Below are 21,550 nucleotides of genomic sequence, written 5' to 3' on the forward strand. Positions count from 1 at the left end.
CTCTTTCAGATGGCGTCTTTCCAATGGACCAGTTGAGCATTCTTATTCTGTGCGAGAGAGGGAGAGAAAATCCACTGAGATCTTCTCGCTGCTTCTCTTGGTCAAAAGCCTTGCCAAAGCCTTGCTTGATTCCAGGGAGCTCCATCTCAGTCAGGTGGCAGCGGACTGGATTTTTAACGTCAATGCATCGGCCTTCCGTTTCCGTCTAATTTCTTCTCCCCCCCCACCCTTGCCCACATAACCTTTCAAATGTGTGCATTATTATTTAAATAGTTATTGGTAGTGGAAGAGCTGATTTATTTGATAGATTGTCAGTCCTTTGGGGACAGGGAGCCATTTCATTTATTTATATCTATGTAAACTGCTGTGGGTATATAAATATTTGGTGTATTTGTATTCATATGTTTATATAACTCTCAAAATGTACATCTTTGGTTGGTGGGATGTTTAAAGGGTGCTGGAATTCAGTCTGTCTACATACAGTGTAAGTTAAGGAGTCTGAATAAGTGCAAATCTTGTGCCAGTAGTAGTGTTAATTACATGTGCCTAAAAGAGATGCAAATGTAGCCCACTCATGATATATGCTTGACTAACAAGCAGAAGGTTGCCTGTTCGAATCCCTGCTGCCACTATATCGGGAAGCAGCTATATAGGAAGATGCTGCAAGGCATCATCTCAGCCTGTGTGGGAGGAGGCAATGGTAAACTCCTCCTGTATTCTACCAAAGAAAACCACAGGGCTCTGGGCACCAGGAGTCGAAATCGACTTGACAGAACACTTTACCTTTACCTTACTTCCCACTGCAGATTAAGTAAATGTGCAGTCCTGAATTTTATTGCAAAGTCCCCACAGGCTGAACCAGTTAGAGACTTTGGGATTTTTTGGCTTTGTTTCTGCTTTCACCTGTAGCGTGTGATGTTGGGGGAATATACCCACAGCTGAATGTGTGCATATTGGGGTGCTGGTAAGTTACACGGATTCCTAATGTCTGCCATAATTTGCTTCACTTTCTGTTTTACTGTAGTATGAAGTCTGCCCCTCAGTCAGTTTCCATCAACATTCTCACTGGGAAACAGGGTAAATCCACTCCCTGGCACTTGCTGCCTGAGGATTTCATACTTTGGGCGTTCTCTGCCTTCCAAGTACATGGACTGCTGCTACCTCGGCTTCCTTACTGTTGTCTTCTCCCTTAAGGTGAGTGGGCCTAAGGTCAGAGGCAGTGGCGGTTGGTGGTTGGGGAGGGGGATAGGCAGGGCAGGTAATGGGTGGAGCCACAGGTAGTGAGAAGTGGAGCCAATTGTGGGTAGCTGCAGAGGTGGAGCCTGGACTAGGTGGGTGCCTTAGCAATAACAGGCAAACTGTAGATTTGTAGCTAAGGAGTGGGATCAAAATACAAATGATCCTATAATTGTTGTAAATGTTCGGCCTGGTTCTCCAGGTTTTTTAAAAACTGTTTAAATGTTTTAACTGTTAATTAGTTTTATGCTGTTATAGTTTTGATTTTAATGGATAATTGACTTTAATTGTTTTTATTTTGATGTAAACCACACTGAGCCATTTTTGGAAGGGTGGTATATAAATCGAATGAATGAATGAATGCACACGCATACAGGTGAAACTCGGAAAATTAGAATATCGTGCAAAAGTCCATTAATTTCAGTAATGCAAATTAAAAGGTGAAACTGATATGTGAAACAGACGTATTATATGAAAAGTGAGATAAGTCAAGCCTTAATTTGTTATAATTGTGATGATCATGGCGTACAGCTCATGAAAACCCCAAATCCACAATCTCAGAAAATTAGAATATTACATGGAACCAAGAAGACAAGGATTGAAGAATAGAACAATATCGGACCTCTGAAAAGTATACGGTGTACTGTGCTTGATTGGCCAGCAAACTCACCTGACCTGACCCCATAGAGAATCTATGGGGCATTGCCAAGAGAAGGATGAGAGACATGAGACCAAACAATGCAGAATTGCTGAAGGCCGCTAATGAAGCATCCTGGTCTTCCATAATACCTCATCAGTGCCACAGGCTGATAGCATCCATGCCACGCTGCACTGAGGCAGTAATTGCTGCAAAAGGGGCCCAAACCAAGTACTGAATACATATGCATGCTTATACTTTTCAGAGGTCCGATATTGTTCTATTCTTCAATCCTTGTCTTCTTGGTTCCATGTAATATTCTAATTTTCTGGGATTGTGGATTTGGGGTTTTCATGAGCTGTATGCCATGATCATCACAATTATAACAAATTAAGGCTTGACTTATCTCGCTTTGCATGTAATGCGTCTGTCTCATATATCAGTTTCACCTTTTAATTTGCATTACTGAAATTAATGGACTTTTGCACGATATTCTAATTTTCCGAGTTTCACCTGTACAAGCACACAAATCTCAACTACTAATCAGCATTGATACAGAGCAATATGGAAAACCTCAATTGCTTTATAGTGCTTAACAGGACTACAATAATGTGTAGATTTGTATCTAACATGGCAGGATCAAAACACAAGTGTGCGCACACACAGGAAAAGAACTGTACAAGGCACAAGTAAAGCACAGACCAGCTACAAAAGGCTTCTTCTGTGGAGAGCAAATGCATTCTGAAGTTACTAGGGCAGCTCTGCCTGCCTGATTATTTCAAAAATGAATACAGTATAATAATAAATAACAAGAAGGAACTGAGCGAGAGTGGTACAGTGGTTAGTGTACTGGACTAAACTGCATCTGAACCCCCAGATGCCACCAGCACTGAACCCAAACTGCGAGAGTTGCTGCAGCTGGATCCCACTCTCTACCTTTGCCCCTGGGGAAGGGGAAACAGGCCTTGGAACGCCTCCTCAGATGTAACATGCTGGGGAGCAGGAACACTTCACACCTCACCGTCTTCTGGTTGGAAATGCTTTAGGTTTGAGATGCAGGCCTATAATAGCCACGAAAAGTCCTTTTGAAATCTGTGTTGAAAGCAAGTGCAAGGATTTCATTTTTGTGTTTACTTTATCTACCTTCTCTTCAGACAAGGGATCATAGGCTTCTTGGAGATGTTAATGGAACGACTCACTTCTTGGAGACAGCCAAGTACTTGAATGTCACTGCTTGGACAACATCCATCCTGGCCATCATGTTTGTCATCATGCTTTTTGTTACTTTAACGAATCTCAAAGGAAAACTCAGTGACTTATATGAGAACCCCTGAAATATTCAGGGCATTTGGAATTAATGCAATGGTAGAACGTGTCTCCAGGATAGTTTTCCCAGCATGGTATCCTCAGTAGCACTGGCTACCCTTTCTTCTCCGTTGTACACGACCTGTTTAATTTGCAAACAGGCTTGTCCTTAGGGCATGGTGACCGGTGCGATCACCTCAGGCTCTGTGTTTGAGAGGGGCCCGTTGCGGGCAGGCGGGCCACGGACACACACTGGCTGAGTTGTGGGTGGCGGCAGCATTGGGGAGAGTGCACCAAGGTGCGGGTGGCGGCGGGGGGGTCAGGAGAGAGTGCAGAGGGCCCAAGACGGACTGCCTGCCTGCCTGCATGGAAGATGGCTGAAGAATGGCTTTCCATCCCTGCAGCAGGGTGGGAGAAAGAGAGTGAGCTAGCGAACATGTGATCTGCTCGCTCCTACATCATGTGCTTTGCTTTGTTCAGACGGCAGCAGCGAGAGGGAGCAGAGGCTACGGTGAAGCCAGGCAGGGAGCTAGTGGTAGCAAGGCTCCTCAGAAGCCAGCAGATCTCCTTTCCTCATCCTGCTGGTCTGTCTGGCTTGGAGGCTCCACAGCGGGCGGCAGAAATGAGTGAGGAGGAGAGGAGGAGAAACGGACAGGCAGCAGTACGGAAGCCGGCAGATAGTGTTAAATTCTTGCTTTCTCTTGAGTTCAGTTGCTGTTTGTGCCCCCAAGTACGTGTGTGTGTGTGTGTGTGTGTGTGTGTGTAGGGGGTGATTGATGCGCCTGGGTGGTGAGGCAAAACTGGTATGGATTGAAGAAGAGCTAGGGGGAAAAGAAGGAACAGGATCAGGAGCCAGTGTGGTGTAGTAGTTAGAGTATTGGCCTATGACTAGGAGACCTGAGTTCAATCCCCACTCAGCCATGAAACTCACTGGGTTATTCTGGGCCAGTCATGTATCTCTCAGCCTAACCTACCTCACAGGGTGGCTTTGAAGATAAACATAAGTAACCATGTACACTGCTCTGGGTTCCTTGGAGGGATAGAAAAGTAGGATGAAAAATATTGTCAGAAAAGAATGATTATTTTCTTCCTTTGAAATGGAGGAGCAGTGGGCATTCTGTGAATAATTTGGATGGATGATGGTATGGTGCTTTGCTTTCCAACTTGAATTTTGGAATTCAAGTTTGGGATGTAAATGTGTTAAACTGTGTATATTTGTGTCTTGGTTGTACATAAAATGTATATTATTTCTTTATTTGAAATGTTATGGGGGTGGAGGCCCCGCACATGCTGATTCGCCCCCAGCCCTGCACCATGCTACGGACAGCCCTGATGGGCCTTGTTGAGGTAGGAGCGGAAGGAACCACCTCCAAACAGTGCCTCCCACACCCAACTCGGCCAGTCTATCCAAAAGGGTGGCCAGTGGTATCAAAAAGCCCCTGAGAGAGCCAAGAGAATTGACAGGGTTACATTCCCCCTGTCTCTCTCTTCATAGGTCATCCCACAGGGCGATCAAAGCAGTTTCTTTCAAAGCTGGGCCTGAAGCCTGATTGGAAAGGATCTCGATAGTCCATTTCCTCCAAGAATATCTGGAGCAGGTCAGCCACTACACACTCAAGTACCTTGCCCAGGTAGGGAATATTGTCCACAGGCCTATAGTTTACATCCTCTGGGTCCAGACTGGTTTTCTTTAGGAGTGGTTGAATAATAGCTTGCTTCAGTAATGCTGGGACCACTCCCTGTCTCAATGAGGTGTTTAGAACCTGCTGGACCCAGCTAAAAATTCCCTCCTTACTAGATTTAATAAGCCATAATGGGCAAGATTCAAGCATGCAGGTGGTTGGCCGAACTCAACTAAACACCCTGTCCACATCCTCAGGGACCAATAATTGAAATTCCTACTGCAAAACTAGACCAGGTTTTACTCTGGGCACCTCTCCCAATGATCCTGCATCAGCCAAAGTGCCCAACTCATGGTGAATGCGAGCAGCCTTACCCTCAAAGTGCTGTGCAAATGTGTCACAGTGTGCTACTGAGGGTTCTAATGCATCCTGCCCAGGGCCAGGTTTCAAAAGGTCCCTCACCCCCTGGAAGAGCCCTGCTGGATGACATTGAGAGGAAGCAAGGGTGGATAAAAAACGGGTTTCTTCTGTTCCACCACTGCTACAGAGTAGGCTCAGTAATGAGCTCTAACTTGTGTTTGCTCAGTCTCACCCTGAGTTTCCCTCCACTTAAGGTCCAGCCGACTCCCAGTTTGTTTCATTGCCCTCACCTCAGGTGTATACCAAGGAGCTGCACAGGTTCTGCTTTGCAGGAGAGGGCACTTGGGAGTGATCTTGTCAACTGTCCGAGCCACCTCTCCATTCCAGAGAGCAACTAGAGCTTCAACAGGAGCGCCTGCCATACCAGCTGGAAAATCGCCCAGAGCCCTCAGAAATACATTGGAGTCCATCAGTCTCCGGCGGTGGACCATTTTTATAGGTCCCCCACTCTTGCAGAGAGGTGTAGCCACTAAGACTCTAAATCTCAGAAGGAAGTGATCTGACCATGACAAGGGCATAGATGGCAAATCCCCCACTTTCAAATCACCATCCTCCTGTCCTGTCAAGAAACCCAGATCCAGAGTGTGCCCCGATTCATGTGTTGGGCCAATAAGCTCCATGGTTGTCATGGCAGCCATGAAATCCTGAGCCGCCCCAGACAAGGCAAGCTCAGCATGGATGTTGAAGTTACCCAGAACAATCCGCAGCCCAGGCCAAGCCCCATTTGCATGTGTCACATGCAAAGGGGGCGTGGCCTGGGCTGCTGAGAGCCCAAACGAGCTCTCAGCTCATCATTTCAGGCAGCGTCTGCTGCCTGATAGGACGTTTCCCCTTTTCTCTCCCTCCAGAGAGGCAACTTGTGTGAGCATTGCAAATGCTGAAGGGAAAATGCGGAGTGGAAAATATTTTCTCTGGAGGAGACAGATGGTATAATGTGCAAGACTTTTAGTGGGAAAGGCAGCACTGTGCCATTGCCTGCAAATTTACAAAACAGTGATTATCTGTGCCAGTGATGAGACTATTTGGAAACTTCAGCACAAAACCTGCTGGCTGTAGCATCCCCCTCCTTTATATAGACTTCTTGCACTTTTTTTCAGCAGCCACATGGTGGTGCCACAATAAAGAGAAAGGTGGCTGGCCTTTTATAGGCCAGATCCACATATATACGGCCCTGTGTTCCATAGGATGACTAGCAGCAACAGAGGAAAGGACTTCTGGACTTTTCATATAGTAATGCAGAAGACGAACAACAGGTATAGGAACAAGAGTCCAGTCCTCTTTTGTGTTTGGCTGATCTAGTGTTTGACTTAATGCTGCAGAGAGTTTATCTCTATTTTCATTATGTGGGCCCTCCGAGGTACTACAGTTCCCTGGATGGGAGCACTGACTGGGCTACAGCAGAACCGTGGCCATTTGGAAGGCAGCAATGCTAGCAGTAAACAGAAGTCAGGTGTAGAGCATGCCAAGAAAACGGCCCATAATTAGGGCCCAGTTGAGGGCCCATAATTAGGGCTCTTTTACCTTCTCATAGGTGTGTAAGAGAGATTTGGGGCAGGCTGTGGTTGGCATATAGACACTGGGCGGGAGGACGCAAGCAGCTGCCCCAGCTGAAAATCCCATTTTTTAAGCTAAACCTACAGGGACCCTGTTATGGGAACATAGGAACCAGCCTTCTACCAAGTCAGGCCACTGTGTTCATCCAGCTCGCTGACTGGCTGACTGTAGACCGCTCATCTGCCTTCCCAGACCAGCCGCGAGTTCTTCAAGGTTCCAGGCAGGAGTCTTTCCAAGCCCTCCCTGGAGATGCCAAGGATTGCACCTGGGAGCTTCATGCCAAACTCATGCTCTACCGCTGAGCTATGGCTTCGTCCCTTCTGACACTATTATTACCCAGGCAGTAAGGCTGCCGTTCTGCACAAATGAGGTGGCTGACTCAGAAGGGGTAACTGGGAGAGGGCATGATTGCTTAAAGAATACTGTGGCTCACTGGTGATTCCTTCCCCTGGATCCATCACTGACATTTCTCCCCCAGGAGTCATGGCTCCCCTCTGCCCATCGTTGTATTGCTCTGCTGGGTGCCAGATTGCAACCCAGATTTAAAAAACCAAAACATTTACCTCTCACTGAAGTTGCCTCACCTTCTGCCCCATTAATTGATGTGTCCTGTTGCTTATTCCCCACTCACTCCACATACACATTGGTGGCTTATTTTGCTACATTATATTTATATATATATACACACATACATACTATACTATATGATATGATATGATATGATATGATATGATATGATATGATTTGATTACTATACCGCCCTTCCAAAAATGGCTCAGGGTGGTTTACACAGAGAAATAACAAATAAGTTGGATTCCTGTCCCCAAAGGGCTCACAATCTAAAAATAAACACAAGATAGACACCAGCAACAGCCACTGGAGGTGCTGTGCTGGGGGGTGGAGAGGGCCAGTTACTCTCCCCCTGCTAAATAAAAGAGAATCCCCACGTTAAAGGTGCCTCTTTGCCAAGTTAGCAGGGGTTGAGCTTTAGCTGATGGAAGAGGCTGCATGACAGCACCTCACAAGAAATGTGTGTGTGTGTGGGGGGGGGGGGGTATGTAGCAGTTGCAGGGGGAGAATTGAGGGTAAAAAAATCAGTATATTGTCTGGAACTGAAAAACAAAGAATCCACATTGTAACTTGCCAAGCCTACTAGTCTAGGCTCTTGAGGTGCAATGGTGAGTCAGGGAGAGGGACCAAGCCCATTGGAAGCGAAGACATTTCAGGGCTGTCCTAAAACCCACTCTCTGTTGCAGCTCCAGGCAGAGGCGTATCTAGGGAAAATAGCGCCTAGGGCAAGCACTGAAATTGCGCCCCTTGTCCAAACATCCGACACCCATCTTTCAGATAACTTGACCATAATATTAGCTGAAATATACAAGTCAAGCTCTTTAATCTTTTTATATTTCAAAAATAATTTAGAAAACTACAAATTTCAGTATGCTGGGGCTCATGAAATACCCAAATACTATGTGGAGATGTACTTGGAAAACTAAAGTCTAATTCTCTACTATGCATTGTAGCATCACTATTACATAAGTTTTAAAAAGAAATGGAGAATTTGATTTTTCCCTATTTACTCTGAAAATAATTAAAAATATGCAGAGTAAACTGTGTCACTGCTTGGAATATATTCTGGTATTTCAGAAAGACAGTTAAAATGAGAGAAAGAGAGCAAGAAACTCCTAGTGGGCCTTAATACTAAGGATTTCACACTGATTGAAAGACAAACTCACCATTAATAGCCATATTATTAAGACATCACATTTAACTCACTTATAACAAGAAGCAAAGTAAGAGCAAATGAATACAATTCTAGCTCATAAGCTTCAGCTCAGTATTCACAAGCCCTGATTCTCTGTACATAGTGCCAAACTGAATATGTGTACAGTGACTTAGATTATATTAAATTAAAAAAAATACCTGTAGCCCCTAAAGGCTGTGGGGTGGGTCTGCAAAGGTTCCCCCTCCCCTCGCTAGCCTCTAGGGCTTTGCAGGGACCATTAGAGCATGTGTGGTGGCCATTTATATATATTAAAATGGCCACTGAAAACAAAATGGCTGCCATGCATGCTCAAATGGCCTCTGCGAGGCCTGGCATGGCCTCGGGCTTCACAGGCCATTTGAGCATGTGCAGTGGCCATTTTGTTTTCAGTGGCCATTTTTAAAAAAAACAAGAAAGATTTTTTAAAAAAACAGGAAAGAAGTGAGAAAACACCCAGTCAACAAGGAAGCTGTCTGAGAAACAATCTCCAGGTTGGCCACATGGGCCCTTCTGGGTGCTGGCTATGCCCCCTGCGAGCGATGTCACATGCAGGGGGCGTGTCCCGTGTGTGTTTTTAGATTGTGAGCCCTTTGGGAAAAGGGATCCATCTTATTTATTTATTATTTATGTTAACCGCTTTGGAAACTTCTGTTGAAAAGCGGTATATAAATATTTGTTGTCGTTGCAAGGGGCTGCCGGCGAGAGGATGAACATAAGCCCAGTCTCCTCTGACTATGTGCCTGCACCTTACCATAAACTTTTAACAGGTTGTTTAAACAGGCCAGGGCAGACAATGTGCCCTGAAAGTGTGCAGGTAGGTAAAGAAAAGTTGCATTCAGTTTGGAATGGGTAATAACTACAAGACATTTCTGCAGCCAGTGGCGGAGTGTGACCGCTGGTGGCCTGTGTGCAGCCGCAGCGGCAGCCCCGCTCACCCCGCCCCCCACGTCTGACGTTCTTTGAACCCGTTGGCCCAATGGTGGCTTCACCTTAAGATGCAAGCAACTACAAGATACATCAGCTGTACTTCTCCGATGGAGTCCTACATAATGAAAGTTCTTGTGATATAAGTACAGGTGGTTGCACGCAGTCCCGACACCCGTGGTTCTGAGTATCCGCAGTCAGGCAATGGAGAGGCGACCTTGGTATATGCTGTTTCTTTTATTTCTGCCTTTTCCTTAGCCTCCAGGAACCAAACCCCCCGCCCCCCCGATTCCCATAGCCTCAGTGTCTCAATACTGGCAGTTCCGTTATCTGCGGTTGTAGCTGAGAAGGGAACCCCTGCGGAAGGCGAGGTCTGCCTGTAGATAAGCAGCACCTTGAAGCTTTCAGAACTTGGATTTCTCCTGGCTGCCTCTGAAGCCTTGTGCCTGAATTACTGACCGTTTTTCTGGGCTGCAAGAGGGGCCAAAAGGAACCACGGGCTATAAACAGCTGCACTCCTTGTTCAATAAAGTGAGGGCAGACCAGAAAACCAAATATTTTTCTCAGTCCTAGCAAGGCAAGCCTGATAACCACAGTCAAACAAGAGCTGTAATTTCCCTGGTTTATATATAGATGGAAATGAAACAGTACCTCAGCCAGGCAGTATATAAAGGGCTGGCCCTCACTGGCTTTCTCAGAGACTGCCACTACCGGGAAGCAGTGCCTTTTTTCCTGCTAGAATCATGGACACTTCTTACCCTCGCGAAGACTACCTGCCCATGACATCCCGCAAGCAGGAACCTTCGCCCACAGTCATCACCATCCGGCCTCCTGTGGTCCCCCGTGACTACATGATCTGGTCTGTCTTCAACACCATCTATATGAACTTCTGCTGCCTCGGCTTTGTAGCTCTTGCCTACTCCGTCAAGGTAGGAAAACTCTTGGGCAGGCACTGTCTCTTCTGCAAGAGTCTTCTGTCCTCGCCCTGCATCAGGGCCATGTATTTGTTGGAGATGGCTTCTTTAGGATTCTGGAATAAACCAATCCTCAAGCAGCAGCTGTGTTATTCCATAGAAGCAATAACAGAAAATCCACAGTGGCAATTTGGGGATAAGAAGGCGCCTGCTCCTGCCTACTTATAGTAGAATGGAGTTTTTCTGTTATGCAGAAAAGAAAGGATGTACCAAGTGCTTTAAATGTCTTAACTTGTATTACACCAGTTGATTGTAGGAGTTTGCAAGTTCTTGAATTTCAAGGAACTCTCTTTTTTATATATTTAAATTTTTATTGATTTTAACAATATCTAAACATTCACAACACATTAAACAAATATGGACTTCCCGCTCACACCTCCTCGTGAATCACCAATTATAAAATTAACCCTTGCTATAGTAATAATTCAAAACATACATCTAAACCTTACAAACCCGATTTTAATCTACCCAACCTGCTAATATTATTAAATTTCAAACCCTGTTGTAAAATCAATATTAGGAAAGTAATTCTTTAAGTATAATAAGAATACAATTTCAAGGAACTCTTGATGAATGATTCTCTGAAACTGAAAAGCTTGCATAAGAGTACTTCATATAATAGGTCTGCAGGTTGTTTCATTTTCATAGTTTCTCTGGAATAAATAATACACTGGATTTCATTTCAAGATTTACATTTTACATTCCTGGCTTTCCTCAGAGACTTGCAGCATGTCCTACAAACCACAAGTCCTGCATGTTTTTGAGGAGGACTTTTCATCCATCAAAAAAGCTATACATGATTAAATACAAATACAGCTATCAGGGAATCAAGAGAATACGCATACACATTGTACCTCAGCCTGCTGAAATATGAGATAGAAATTGCTCATGGACTTTGGTCCAAACTGATTCACAGTCATTTGTAAATGGAGACAATCTCAGGAATGTGAGCCAAATTCAGGAGGGTAGCTATAACTGAACAAGGTGCAGTGGTGGTGGTGGGAGAAGTCCTTGGGCCCCTGAGGGACAGGGCCACTGGCTGGGTGACAGTTTGCTCTTTGCTCACAGCCTCATGCCTCTCTGAAAAAGGAAGAGCTAATATGTGCTTGGCCCCAAAGAACTTAACAAGTACTATACTATATTCTAATCAGCTGAAAACTAGATTTTTCGTGGTATAGTTGCCCTGGGGTGATTTCTGTGTGGCAGTGACTTCTGTGTGTTCTGTCCTCTAGAGCAGGGATTCTCAATGTTGGGTCTCCAGATGTTATTGGACTTCAGCTCCTATAATCCTCAGCCCTGGTGGCCTTTGGTTGGGGATTATGGGAGTTGAAGTCCAATAACATCTGGGGACCCAACACTGAGAATCCCTGCTCTAGAAGATATGGAAGAACCGACACCTCTTTCCACCCACACCCCTCTGTAGTCCAGCATTCTCAGCTGGTTTTCTGAGCACTGCAAGAGAAGGAGACATCGCCCAGGTGTTGGTACTTCAGTGGAAACACAGGGAGAGGAGCTATAAATTAAACAGGCAGTACTCAACTCTGTGAGAGCTGGGCAAACCCTAGGAAATGAAGGGAGGTGCATGCTTGGAACTGTATTTATTATTTCAGCTAAGGAGTCAGGTCCAGGCATTGCACTGCATAACAGACACAAACAGAGAATGGAAGAGTGCCAAAAAGTGAAGTTGAGTTGCCACTTGTATAGACTGGAGACAGCCGATAGTTTTTAAGAGTTAAAATTGGTTTGGTAGAGGCATTTTTACCTGTGATGTACCCATACCTTTCTTTTATCCCACTGTTGCCTCCCTGGTCAAACACAGTTTGCAGGTTTTTAAAACAATACAGAAACCTGCAAAACCTATTTGACCAGAGGGAATAGTAGAATGAGTGTACTCAGCATGAGCAGCAACCGCTATTTTAAAACATCTTCAACTCTTAGAAAAATAAAATGTAAAATAATTTTTTTAAAAAAATAAAGGTAGTTTATATACAATGCAGCGTGCAGCCAGCTGCCAACAGAAGCTGGTGGTGTGTGTGCATGCTGCCTCTGTCCATCTTGAAATTATATTGGCAATGTTGCAGGAGGCTCTGTCCAGACAGCATGCTGTGGCAGAGCGCCTCTGCCTGAGTCCCAGCATCCTTAATGGGACTCAGAAGGAGCTACTCTGCTGCAGCATGCTATCTGGATGGAGGTTTTCTAAATGGCGATTTACTCCGGCTTCGCAACACATAGGGTAGGTTCACATGAGGGAGAGATTTACAGCAACTTCGGTACAGTAACAGCAAGGTGCCATTCGTACAGCCAACAGCTTTTTTTTCAGGCTAATTCATTACAACTGGCTCTTAATATGGAATGTAAGTGTGTTAAAGAAGTTGCACTTCGGGAGAGTGTTGAAAAACAGCAGTGCTGTGTAATCCAGCACTTTTGCTGATGTGTCGTATGGAGGGACCCTGCGGATAAAGCACATACAGTGAGAGATGGAGGTGCTCTTGCACACTGCCAGCTGTGCACTAGAACAATGGACAGGCAAGTCCAAAATCCATAGCAGCTTTCAAGCTCTGTACTGTACTCAGGATTGGATATAGTCTGGAAATACCATTGAAATCATCTTAAAATAATGAGGAAATTGGAAGATGGCAAGGGAAAATGGCAAGAGAAATACAAAGTGGTGTATACAGAGTGATCCCCCCCCGCCCCAATGGTGGTGATGTTCTTTGAGGTGGTGGTGGCGGCAGGCCTGGAGGCAAGGCGGCGGCACTCAGCCCGGCCGCGAAGGTGAGGCGGTGGCACTTGGCCCAGCAGCCTGAGCCCAGCACGAGCCAGCCAGAGACAGGGGCAGAAGGTGGGGGGGAGAGGTAGCCGGCCCCCCAAAAGCACACAGATGCTCTGTGTGGGGTCGGCTAGTGATTTTTTAAAACATTAAGCTGAGGTCACGGAGAATCGCAGCTAAAAACTACACATCTGAGAATCACTGGTTTTTTAAAAAATCATTACAATTCAATAGATTGCCCAATTTGCTTGAAATCTGACACACAGCCCTGCCATCCTCCACTACCTGTGTGCCAAATTTCAGAGCTCTCTGCCTGGCCATTACTGTGTTCTGAGTTTTCTCTCTCTTTTTTGTCTGACAAGGTGCTCTTGCATTGCCCCTGCTATAGCAAAAGGAAGAAAACACATCTGAAATCCTTCTGAAGTAACACAGCTGTGCAAGAGCACCTTACCAAAGAGCCACCTCTGCAACTGTATTGGCCAAAAATGGGTGGGATGGATGGAGAGAAGCCTGCTCTAAGAACAAGCCAAGGTTTAGAAAATCACAACAAGCCGCCAGCAAAGCAGCAATGCATACTTATGCTTATACACGCTTATATTTGCTTTAAATACTTTTGTCCTAGTTCACACTGCTTCCTCTCACAGTAAAGCCCAGGAGGGAGGTTTACCAGATGGAGGGCTTTGCTGCAGGAGGAAGTGGTTTAAGTTAGGACAAGTTAGGATGAGAGTATATAAAGTGTGTATTAGAGTTTATAAGTGAAAATAAGAATGAATCGGAGTGAATAATAATGAATTGTAGCCGGAGGACAAAGTCTTCTGGTTCTGGTGGCTCCCCCACCCATTAGGCTTCAGAACTGTGTGCACTTTGAACGTGTGCCCAAAGCCATGCCCCCTGTGCCTGATGTCAGATGCAAGGGGTGGGGCCAATGCCAAGGATGAGCCCATGAGCCCTGTCAGAGCTTCTCCTGTCAGTGGTTCTTGGAATCATTGACTGGGAACTCCTTTCCCTGCCTTCTTGAGAAGGCAGGGAAAGGAGCTCCTAGTCAGCGATTCCACAGATGGCTGACTGGGGAAGCTCTAGCAAGGCTGAAAGTTGTCATGGCTCAGACATCTGACTCAGAAGAGTCAGAGCAGGAGGATTCGCTTGCTAGTGAGGGCTCAGAGGCACAGCAACAGGATTTGGCAGGGAGACCAGACTCTGGAGCTGAGGATTTGCAACAGCTGCCAGACATGATTTCTGATGGGGAGGAGCCTGGGATTTCACCTGTCTTGAGAAGACGGCTCAAGAGGCAAGCTCAGTGGGAGTCACGCAGGCGCAGGAGATAACAAGAGAGGAAGCTGAAGTGCTGACTCAGGGAAGCCTGATTGGCTGCTGGTTCTCTTGAGCCATATATATTTAGCAGTCTCACTTGCTCAGATGCTGTTTGCAACTTTTCACTGGCTGCAGACAGTGTGCTATTTGAATTCCAAAACTTTGTCCGAGTTCCAGTTTGCCTTGTTTATGCTTTCCTGCTTTATTCTGTTAATTCCTTGCTTCTGTCATCCTTTGCTATTTTTCATTCCTTGCTCTGTGTTTTCTTTTCACTTATTACTCAGCTATTGTTAGAGGGGGGTACCTAGTTCAGTTCAGGGGACTTAATTCATTTACTGTTTTTCTTTGTGAGCCTTTTATTTTTCATTCGTGCAGTTCCCCTGCCACTTTCTGTTAACTCACCTGGGAGTGCTGAAGGGGGTTGTAAATCCTGTTGGGTTAGCTGAGCTAACAGATGTACAACAAAAGCCCCATCCTCAGCATTGTCCCCACCCCCTTGCATCTGACAGATGCAGGGGAGGGGGCACTCCCATCCCTCCCCAGTCAGCACTTCATTGGCTAGGTGTGGGAGGGGGCAAGGGAGTACCCTGGCCAAGGGTGAGGGGGTGTCTTGGCAGCCCCCTGACCCTGACGGCTACAAGACAATTGTCCCCCCTTACTCTATGGTCCCTACATCCCTGAATCTGGGCCATTCACATCACTGCTTTTTATTTCAGTTGATGATGGTTCTTTCAACATTGGATTGTTCACAGAGCAGGCTTTGCCCTGATTCCTCCCACCCATCTCTGGCCAATACAGTTGTAGACTCTGTGTGTGGTGGTGGTGGGGGAGGTGCACTGTCTCATGCTTCCTGTTGATGCATTCACCTGTGCCCAGGTAGGCTATGGGTATGTGTGTGCACATGTGTGCTGTCTGGTGATTTTTTAAAAAAATTAATTTTTCAAACACAGTTTTTATGGTGCTCTTGCACAAGAATATTTGCATGCGAGGACAAGAATTTTCCATCTACTGTCATTGATTGCCTTGCTAAATCCAAAACAACTTACATTGCTCTCATTGGGGGTGGATGGGAAGCCCAAGTATCTGATTTTGCACGTGTCGCTCTCAGAATTCTCACTTTTAAAATTAATTAATATATTGTTGGTGCTCTTGCACAAGAGCAGTGGTGCGCCAGTTGCCAGCTCATCAGAATGCTGAAGTTATTTCCACAGAGTGTCAAATCAAAGCTTCTTTTTGGGCTATCAGTAGGGGCTGGGAACAAGCATTACAGGAAGCTGGAAGTCAGTCTCTCCCCGACCCCGCTTCTCAGGTTTGGTCACAAAGTATGTAGTGTGCCCATGTGTGCTGACTTCTGTTCAGATTTTTTCCTCTAATTTTTCAATTTCCTTGGTGCTCTTGTCTTGAGCAAGAGTCTCTGGAGGCAAGATCAACAGGATGCTCCAGTTCCTGTTTTGTATGGCTAAATCCAAAGCACATTTTGCACTCTCACCTGTGGGGGAGGTGGGAAGTGGGTAGCTCCCTCTTCTGCAGTACCAGCTCCTGTCTTGGCTCCTACTGGGAAGTATTAAAAAAAGAAGAGAAGCCACACTGTAAAGCTTTCATTTTTGTAAATGTTTTCCCTCCCTGAAGGCAGGGATGCTAAATTAGTTTTGCCTCTATCTGAATGAGTACTAGAGACAGCAGCGGCTACTATGAGCCCTGCCCCCGCCCCTCACCAGTTGTTCTCGTGCAACCCTGCTGCTGTAAGAGCATCGCTTTCCCATCCTGAATATTATATAGAGCACCAGCATGGGTGTGCAAGAGTAGCTTGTAAAAATGAAAAAGTTTAAAAGAAGGATCATGGTTGCTTTCTGTACTCATTCAGAGAGGGGCAAAGCTATTTCAGATTCCTGGTTTCGCAGGTGGTGGTGGGGGGACATTTACATGTCAATAACCATTCACCTATGTAGTTGTCAGCCTCCCCACTGAGAAGAGAGGTTATGGAGAGGAGGTCTTTGGAAGGTCTTAAACAAAAAGCTCCCTTTATTGTAAAGCAAATACAAAGAAAGCAAACTGTAAATAAAAATGAAAAGTGAATCAAAATTGGGTATGTACAGCATCTCTTCCACATTTTCAATCACTTTGCAGTACCAGGGGTTCAAAACAAAAAACAACCCTTTACTCTTCTGATGCAAATGAGAATCCAGAAAAATTAGAGTAATTGCACCGCATGAGAGAATTTACCGCTTGCTTTTCACATGGATATTGAGCTACTGACGTGTGTGTGTGTGTGTGTGTGTGTGTGTACTTTAGAAGAAGGTCTCCACTGGAAATAGGCTGCAAGGCACAAGGACAACTTTGAATGGAATTGAGGGGTGGCCTGTGGAGTCAAAGTCACTCTCACACAGTGGCCTATGTTTTATCTCGCGGGTCCCTCCATATGGCAAAGAAAAAATGTTGGAGTATCCCACACTGCTGTTTTTCAACACTCTCCCAAATTGCAACTTCAAACCCACCCACCCCCATCACCACCACCACATATTATGTATTAAGGGCCAATTGTCATGAATCATCATGGAAAAAATGGCTGGCTGTATGAGCATCACCTTGCTGATTCTGTACTGAAGTTGCTGTAAATTCCTCCCTTGTATGAACTCCCAGCCACCCTATGTGTAGTGAAGCAGGAGTAAATCGCCATTTGGAAAACCACCTCAGAAACCTCCCCAGGGAAGCCCCCAGGCTGGGAAACCTCAAGTGCAACTTTTTAAGCATGGATATACTATGTATCAAAGGTCAATCATCAGAGGGAAAGCCTGGAAGGAAGAATGCCCCTGGCTGTATGAACAACACAGTATTGAGGTCACTGTAAATACCCTCCCTGTCTGAACTTCCCCCAACCCTAGTAGCAAAGGAGGAATAAATCACCATTTGGAAAACTTCCAGGCACACTGTTTCAGGAGGGATGGAGGTAGTGCACACTCCACCCGCTTCTGTCAATGGGTGGCTGTGCTGTATGGAAGCTACTGTCCACTTCCAGACTTTCGGATCCCAGCTACTGTGCCTTTGTACAGCCAACGGACACCCACACACAGAGCAAGTGAAGCTTTCCTGGCATGCCAGGCTGCCTTAAAGGCTCTAGCCTGGACAGGACCAGAACCAGTGGAAAAAATTGGCAACCTCTTGGAACAGAATGGATGTTTGAGAAGTTAGGATGCCATGGAAGGGACCGTGGTGGTTACAGAGTGTCATTGTGCCATGGGGTACCCTGCACTCCCTTGCACTGAGGGCAGCTTAGGCTCGTTCACTGATGGTGTAGTGAACAGTCTGCAGCGCACAGAGGAGTGGGGTGCTCTTTGGGGAGGCAAGAGCTATTGGGATGGTTTTTGTTGCTGATGTCTGGGTGCCTTCCTGGAGTCTGGTGAGTCAGCGCTTAATCGAGAGGGAGTGTTTCAGGCGATGCACTCTGTGGCTTGTGACACGAAAGAAGTGTGAGACTGGCACACAACATAGCATTTATGCCAGAAAAATTGGCATGTGAACAATCGGACTCTACCTAGATTGGAAAAGAAGTTTGGGAGGATTTGGAGATGTGAATGAGGTTGCCGTGGGAATGGTATGAGGCAACAGTATGCCACACAGTGAGGGGCACCAGCAGAAACCGCACAAGGAGGCAGCACTTCCTTAGAGCTCCAGAGAGCAATTGCCGCCCAGGAGTTATTTGCACATGGCTTCATGCTTCAGGGTCAATGTTGAGCGAAACCACTTCGAAGTACATTCGTGGCATTGAGGGAAGCAGCCTCTGCTCTCGGGGTTGCTTTTGATGCAAGTTCACATGTTTTCCTTCAAGCCAAATTTGTGGCGGGGAAAGAGTACTGAAGAGCTACATTTGAATTTGTAAAGAGAGTATCCTTATCATTCTAAGGATTCTATGTCAGTGTCTCTCCCTACTTACTCTGGCATTTTCATAAAAAGTAGCTTAAGACCAGCATTTTAAAAACCCGGAAATACCTCGAGATGCTGACCACTGTGCTGTACTTTACCGTGGTGGTATTCTGCTTTCCATGGGAGTTTTCCTTGCTTTGTAACGTTACTAACTTTTCTTGCTTGCAGGCACGGGATCAGAAGGTGTCTGGGGACCTGGAAGCTGCCCATCGCTATGGCTCCAAGGCCAGATGCTACAATGTCCTTGCCACCGTGTGGAATGTGGTGTTGCCTTTGGTGCTCATTGCTCTGGTGGTCACTGGTGTCCTCCACCTCTCCAAGCTGGCCCAGGAGTCAATGGACTACTTTGCGTACAGTTTCTTTCCCAACGATGGCGATGACAAGAAGTGAGCTGAGGGCCTGGAGCATTCCTGGGAATTTCTCTTCTACTATTAAGACGACTCCTTACAGAGACTGTCCATTGCTGTAACCCAGCCACTGCGCAATACTAAACTTCTGCTAGTTTTAATTGAATCGATACACTGATGCATTTGTGTGCCTTGTTGGAGCTCAACTCACAACTCACCCTCTGGGATTTCCAAAGATGTAGAAATGGTTCTTTGGCATCCGGCTTACTCAAGGCTGAATTGGCTGCCACAGTGTTTTCCACCTGGTGTTTCGGAGCAGTGAACTGCTTGTGCAACTTTATGCTAGCGCAAAACTCTTACACTCGCTGGTTGTGCTATGCCTGGACATTGTGTTCCAGACTAGTGTTGCAGCTAAGCCATCCTCTTGGGCTAGTGCAATGGTGCTCATTCTGCACGCAGTTCCTTGCTCTAGATGTCAGCCAGCAGAGTTTGCTTTTTCTCTCTCACTCACATCTACTCATGACAGATAAATATGTGGCAATCACACAGAACGCAGGTAGCTAATCTATATGAATAAGTACATTAAATATGGAAACTGGCTACCATGCTTACCTATTTGCAAACCTAACTCTGTTTCTTTTAAATCCATGCTAGTTAGTGTGGTTTTCAATGTGGTTTCTATATGCAGGAGGTTTGTACATGTATTTGTATACATGCTTTGATGAACGTACGTTTCAAATCACACTTATGTATAGTGTACTTGTCATACTTTGGTGAGGTCCAACAATAAGCCCTCTTGTATGGCTCAGTTAATTCATTCCAAGGTGTCTGTTAGTTCCATCTGTTCAAATGTGTAGTTCACTGTCTACAGAGACATATTTGATCTATTAACCAGGAGTGACCATGCGAAAGCCAAGACCATTTACCTTGTATTAGCAATCAGGTGGACAATACAACAGCATTACACGTGTATACCACTTTTCCTTAGAATTTTCCTTTCCTTTCCAGATGTTGACTCCATTCTGACTTGATTGTTACTATTTAAATAAACATTTTTTTACAACTGCCTTGTACATCTATAATTATGTGGTGATACAATTGTGACATGGTGGGTTGGTTTTCACCTCAAGCTACGCTTTACAACTATAAGAACTATACACTTCTTTTAATTTTAACAAAAAAAACACCTGGATTCTAGTGAGGCTGCATTTTTAAAGAAGCACAGGTACTATATACAATTTTTCTAAACAGTTCAGACCTTACACACAAGGCCTGCTTGTCCACTAGGCATATCTAGGCAGCCACCTAGGGCACCAATTCATGGAGGTCGTCACAGCTCTCTGGGCAGAAATCAAGTGGGCAAGGCCTACCTCCTAGCTGGGCTCTGGCTTCCTCCCCCCCCCCCACCACACAATCAGCGCACTCTGTCGCTGCCCCCTGCATAACTCCCTCCGTTCTGTTACTGCTGCAGCTGCTCAAGCGGGAACACCTCCGTCCTGATTTCTCAAACGCCTGGACCCCAAACTGGAAGTAATTGGTGAGCATGATGGTTGGCTGCAATCAGGCCTGGTTGATTACAGAGGGAAGCTCCTTGCAGCATCATTAAAAGCTGCCTATCAGGGAGACAGAGGTCATTCACACAATCAAAAATTGTGTTCTACCCAGGTTTGGGAGCTGTATGTGTTCCCAATTTTCGGTTGTGTGGAAGCATGGTAGGAGGAAAAGCTGGGTAGAGAAGTGATTGTGAGGAAGTAAGGTAGGACCCAGATTTTCCTCCTACCTTGCTTCCACAATTCATTTCTACCTAGGTTTTCCTTTAACCTTGCTTCCACACAACTGAAAATTGGGAGTAGACACAGCTCCCAAACCTGGGTAGAACACAGTTTTTGATTGTGTTTGCTTGGCCCTGAGGATCACAGGGCTTGCACTGCTGCAGGGAGGGAGGCAGTCATTCAACCGGGCAAACTGGTCATTCACCCAGGCAAATGAGCAGCCTGGGTGGCTCAAGCTAAAGCTGGGGCTCCTCACTTCTTGACTGGGGGCGGGCGCACCAACAACTGCTGGGCCAGCTCTGCCTATACAAGTCCTACGCCAAACCCTCCACCTTGAAGGGTCCTCCTATTCCAGCCACAGTGAATAGATGTGGGCATGAGACTTGATCATCATGATGTCTGGAATGCAACAACCCATATGGCCAATGTTAGGAGAGAGAACTAATGGAAAAGTGAATGAGATGAACTTGGCAGTGGCTTTTTATATCTTCAGCCTGTTTTGGGGAGCCCAAGTTCACCACGAAGGCCAAAGGTGAGATAATATTCACGAATACAAATGGAATGGACCATAGCAAGGTTGGAGTGGGACCTGGGACCAAAAAGTAGGACCCTGCCTCCTCCCTCAGAGAAGTTTGGGGTAGTGGTGGGGGGAAACAAACAGCAAGCTGGTGAGTTCTTCTCCCTCAGGAGCCCTGGGATATTTGTCCCCTTTTGTTCTATTTGCTACCCACCCCTTGTTCAAGTAGCTATGCCCCTGCTAAGGGCAAGCCCATACATTACAACTGTCAAGAGAATCCATCCTCATCTAACAAGTCACCAGGGAGACTGATGGCCTCTCCATAGTTTGGCTTCCATTTTGAGAAGATAGTGTCGCTCTAGCACTAATCTCTCTGGGTTGTTTGCTGTCGACACTGGGGTGGTGGGGAAGAAAGAAAGAAAGAAAGAAAAAAGACCCACATTCTCCAAATGGCAATTACTTGGACCCAAATAGG

The 21,550-nt window shown here is 45.9% G+C and overlaps 1 protein-coding gene across 1 annotated transcript; it reads left to right on the forward strand.

Moving 5' to 3' along the window:
• Window positions 1-10,206: 10,206 nt before the first annotated feature.
• Window positions 10,207-19,750, forward strand: LOC128340372 (interferon-induced transmembrane protein 5-like). Its single transcript, XM_053285377.1, has 2 exons — window positions 10,207-10,392; window positions 18,608-19,750. The coding sequence occupies exons 1-2, from the start codon at window positions 10,207-10,209 to the stop codon at window positions 18,827-18,829; spliced, it is 408 nt and encodes a 135-aa protein (XP_053141352.1). The 3' UTR covers window positions 18,830-19,750.
• Window positions 19,751-21,550: the final 1,800 nt, after the last annotated feature.

Source organism: Hemicordylus capensis, chromosome 1 (genome assembly GCF_027244095.1).
Source record: "Hemicordylus capensis ecotype Gifberg chromosome 1, rHemCap1.1.pri, whole genome shotgun sequence".
In the NCBI taxonomy this organism is placed as follows: domain Eukaryota; kingdom Metazoa; phylum Chordata; class Lepidosauria; order Squamata; family Cordylidae; genus Hemicordylus; species Hemicordylus capensis.

Coding starts and splice junctions, on each gene's coding strand:
- LOC128340372 (XM_053285377.1), top strand. CDS start 10,207: ATGGACACTTCTTACCCTCGCGAAGACTACCTGCCCATGACATCCCGC. Junction 10,393..18,607: donor CTCTTGCCTACTCCGTCAAG/GTAGGAAAACTC, acceptor TCTTGCTTGCAG/GCACGGGATCAGAAGGTGTC.